The following is a 3,178-nucleotide window of genomic DNA, read 5'->3' on the forward strand; positions in this document are numbered from 1 at the left end:
TCATGACAAAGCACAATGTAATCAATAGAAAAATCTGTAAAACACATACTTAGAAAATGTAAAACTACAGTAGTGGCCAGTAAATGCACTTTGGCTGAAACCGCCATTAAAAGTAACACAAGTAAACACCATCTTCATAAGTGAAAAGGCAGATTAAACTCTCCAGTCCAACTTTCTTCTTTCTTCTAGGGTCCAAATAAATCCATACTTTTTAATAACAATTACATTAAGATTGGTCGACTATTTTTTTTTTTTTTTACCAATTAATCATTTAAACAACTTCAAGTCTATAGAGAATGATGTTATTAATGATCAAACAAACTGCTAAAGCTTTTATATGATGTGACAAGATGAAAAAAAAGAAAGAAAAGATATTCAACAAATAGATTTTACTAATTTATTGGACAATATACCACAAGCTTTTTATTACACTGGAAACTTAAATCACTGAACAGCTAAAATCACTGTATGCCATAATAGGATGGTGCATTTTTACAGTTCATTTGGTTATGTTGTTTGCGTTCATGCTCTTTCCACTGCCGCTGAGCACGATGTACGGCGTTTTCTGCGACTTCTGTTTCTCTTGAAGCAGGGCCACGGTTCCGAGAGGAGTGTCACTGCTGCTCATCTTCTTCAGCAGCACCTCCTCCTCCAACTTTTTCATCCTCCTCTCGGTCTTCATCTTCCCAGAGCCTTTGCCGTGGAAGCGGTGGGAGAGTTGCCGGAAGGCCTCTTTTGGCGTGAGCTTGCGCCCCGACTCGTCCACGTACTCGATCTTCACGTCTGGTTTATAGCTGTCTTTGTCCTTGAAATCCTGCGTGAAGCCTCTGTATTCCTCCCTGCGGCTGTACTTGTCGTCGAAGCCCATTTTGTCCTCGATGCAGTAGTTTTCGTTGGGCAGGGCGGGCTTGGTCGGTTTGACGCGGGCCACTTTCTGCATCTGAGTGTCCAGAAGGCCTTTGTTTTTACACAGGAGCAAAGCGGCGGCAAGGCCCGAGTTGACGATCGGCTCCTCGTCCAGAATGGTGGAGGAGGTAGTCACGTAATCGGGCGGCTTTTGTTCTTCGTCCAAGTTCACTGTGCTCCAGCCCACGTTCTCGTCCATCTCGGCGTCCGAGTCAACGCCCTCCTCCTTCTCCTCCTCCTGTTCAAAGTCCATGATATCCTCCTGGTCCTCCCGGTTGCCGGAGAGGCCGTATGTGGGAATATCGCCGAGCGTTCTGCAGAACTCGGACGTGGCGTTGAACACGATGTTGTTCTTTTTGTCCGGATCGTTATCGCCGTCTGCTTTCTCCATCTTGACGAGCTGCAGCGCCACCTTCTCCCCGGAGTCTTTGAGGAGCTGCTTTTGCCGGAGCTTCCTCTGCTTCTCCAGCTGTTTGTGCAGCTCCTCCTCGGCCTCGTCCTCCTCGATCACCGTCGGCTCGGGGGGCGTGAAGTCCTCGTCGTCGCTTATGTCCATCTCGGCCGTCCTCACGTCGTCGGACATCGGAGGGAGGCCGAGCGTCACTCTGCTCTCCTCCGCTTTCACCTCCCCGCCGCCGCCCTCTTCATCCAGCTCCTTGCGCCCTTTACCGCGCGCCCTGGAGCCAAAGTCGGTGGTGCGTGTGTCGTCCGGGAGGATGTCCACCACGTCCTTCTCCTTCTTCCTGATCTTCCTCACACGACGTTTGGTCTTTTTGAAGCCCACCATCTCCTGTTCGGTGTAGTATTCAGACGCGATGGTGAGCGCGGGCATCTCCAGAGTCTGGGCCTGACTCCGGAGCGTTTCCCTCATGGCTTGGATCTCCCGCTCCCGCTCGCCGCCGGTATAACCGCCCGTGCCCAGACGGAAGCTCTTCTTCTTTTCGCCGTCTATCTCCTCGTCGTACTTGGACAGCACGGAGCGGTCCTTGAACGTGATCATGTCGTCCACATTCTCCTCCTCATCGTACGGCTTGTAGTCGGGCTTCTTCTTTTTCAGCTCCACGTTTTTGTCGGCTTTCTCCTTGTCGATCAGTCCCACGTTTACGAGCACGTCCTCCTCTTCCTCGAGAACCCCTTTATCCTCCAAGGTCAGGATGACGGTCTGGCCCTCTGCAAATGATTCGGTTTTGTGCTGCACTTTGAGCCCTTTCAAGTCCCGGGAGGAATACGACGTCTTCCTGCCGTGTCCAAATTCCTCTTCGACAAGATCGCTGACACCGAACTCCTGGTCCATCTCTTCCAGGAGCTTGGCACGCTTTTCGGCCAATTCCTTTTCTTTCTCCATCTTTCGCGTTTGTGCAACCCAGGCCGCGGTGTCTTCCAGCCAGTCCTCACCGGCTAAGGACTTGACCTTTCCCAACTTTTTATTTTGAATACGTTTTTCTTTCAGAGCCGCCAGCTTCTCTCTCATTTCCTTCTGCTGCGCGATGATAACGGGGTTAATGGTCTCCGCCACGACCGGGTCCTCCTTGGTCCCGATTTCTTTCTTACTTTCGCCGAAGTCCAGCGGCTTGAGGCCAAGTTTGGCTCGGAGTTTGTTCGTCTCCTCGATGCTAAGAGACGCATCTCCGCCCGCGGACTTGGGTTGATGTTCTGCGTGACTCTCCGCATAGCCCACGTCGACCTTCTCCTTTTTGACACGAGGTTCTCCCCCGGCGCTGCGCTCACCTTTGCGGCTCTCGCGGCCACCTCGCTCCCGGGACCTGGAGCGCTTGCGTTTGTCCTTCTCCCGGCCAGTGTCCCGCTCCTCACGGTCCTTGTGCCGGTGCTTTTTGTGCTCTCTGCGGCGTTCTTCCGCGTCCTTGTCACGGCTCTTTTCCTTGTGCTTCTTTGACGATCCCATTGTTGTTGTTTTGAGTTTAAAAAAGCAGTATCTGAAGCAAAAAACAACTACAGCGCACTGATGTTTACGCTTAATGACGCCACGTTAGCTCACTCGCGTTAGCTCTCGGGCTAAACGAGAAACAACGCGTCTGACGTTGCTTCCGAATGACTTGAAAAGCGGAGTTTACGGGCAAAAAATCACGGATGACGAAATTGGAAGCGTTCATTCGTTTCTTACATGTCGTTTGAAGCGATCTTCAGCAGCTTTTAGCGAAACAAACGAATGACAAACGAACGACCGTTCACTGGAGAACGACTTCCGGCGAAACTGCTTCCTAAAGACGAGCCCACAGCGCCGTGGAATGTGTAGCGGCGGCGGCTGGTACAG

The 3,178-nt window shown here is 51.4% G+C and overlaps 1 protein-coding gene across 1 annotated transcript; it reads right to left on the reverse strand.

Moving 5' to 3' along the window:
• Positions 1 to 372: 372 nt before the first annotated feature.
• sart1 (spliceosome associated factor 1, recruiter of U4/U6.U5 tri-snRNP) lies at positions 373 to 3,093 on the reverse strand. The gene has a single exon (XM_072462531.1). The coding sequence runs from the start codon at positions 2,807 to 2,809 to the stop codon at positions 500 to 502; it is 2,310 nt and encodes a 769-aa protein (XP_072318632.1). The 5' UTR covers positions 2,810 to 3,093; the 3' UTR covers positions 373 to 499.
• Positions 3,094 to 3,178: the final 85 nt, after the last annotated feature.

This window comes from Eucyclogobius newberryi, unplaced genomic scaffold (assembly GCF_026437365.1).
Source record: "Eucyclogobius newberryi isolate DKJ021-1_F unplaced genomic scaffold, fEucNew1.0.hap1 SCAF_4, whole genome shotgun sequence".
Taxonomy (NCBI): domain Eukaryota; kingdom Metazoa; phylum Chordata; class Actinopteri; order Gobiiformes; family Gobiidae; genus Eucyclogobius; species Eucyclogobius newberryi.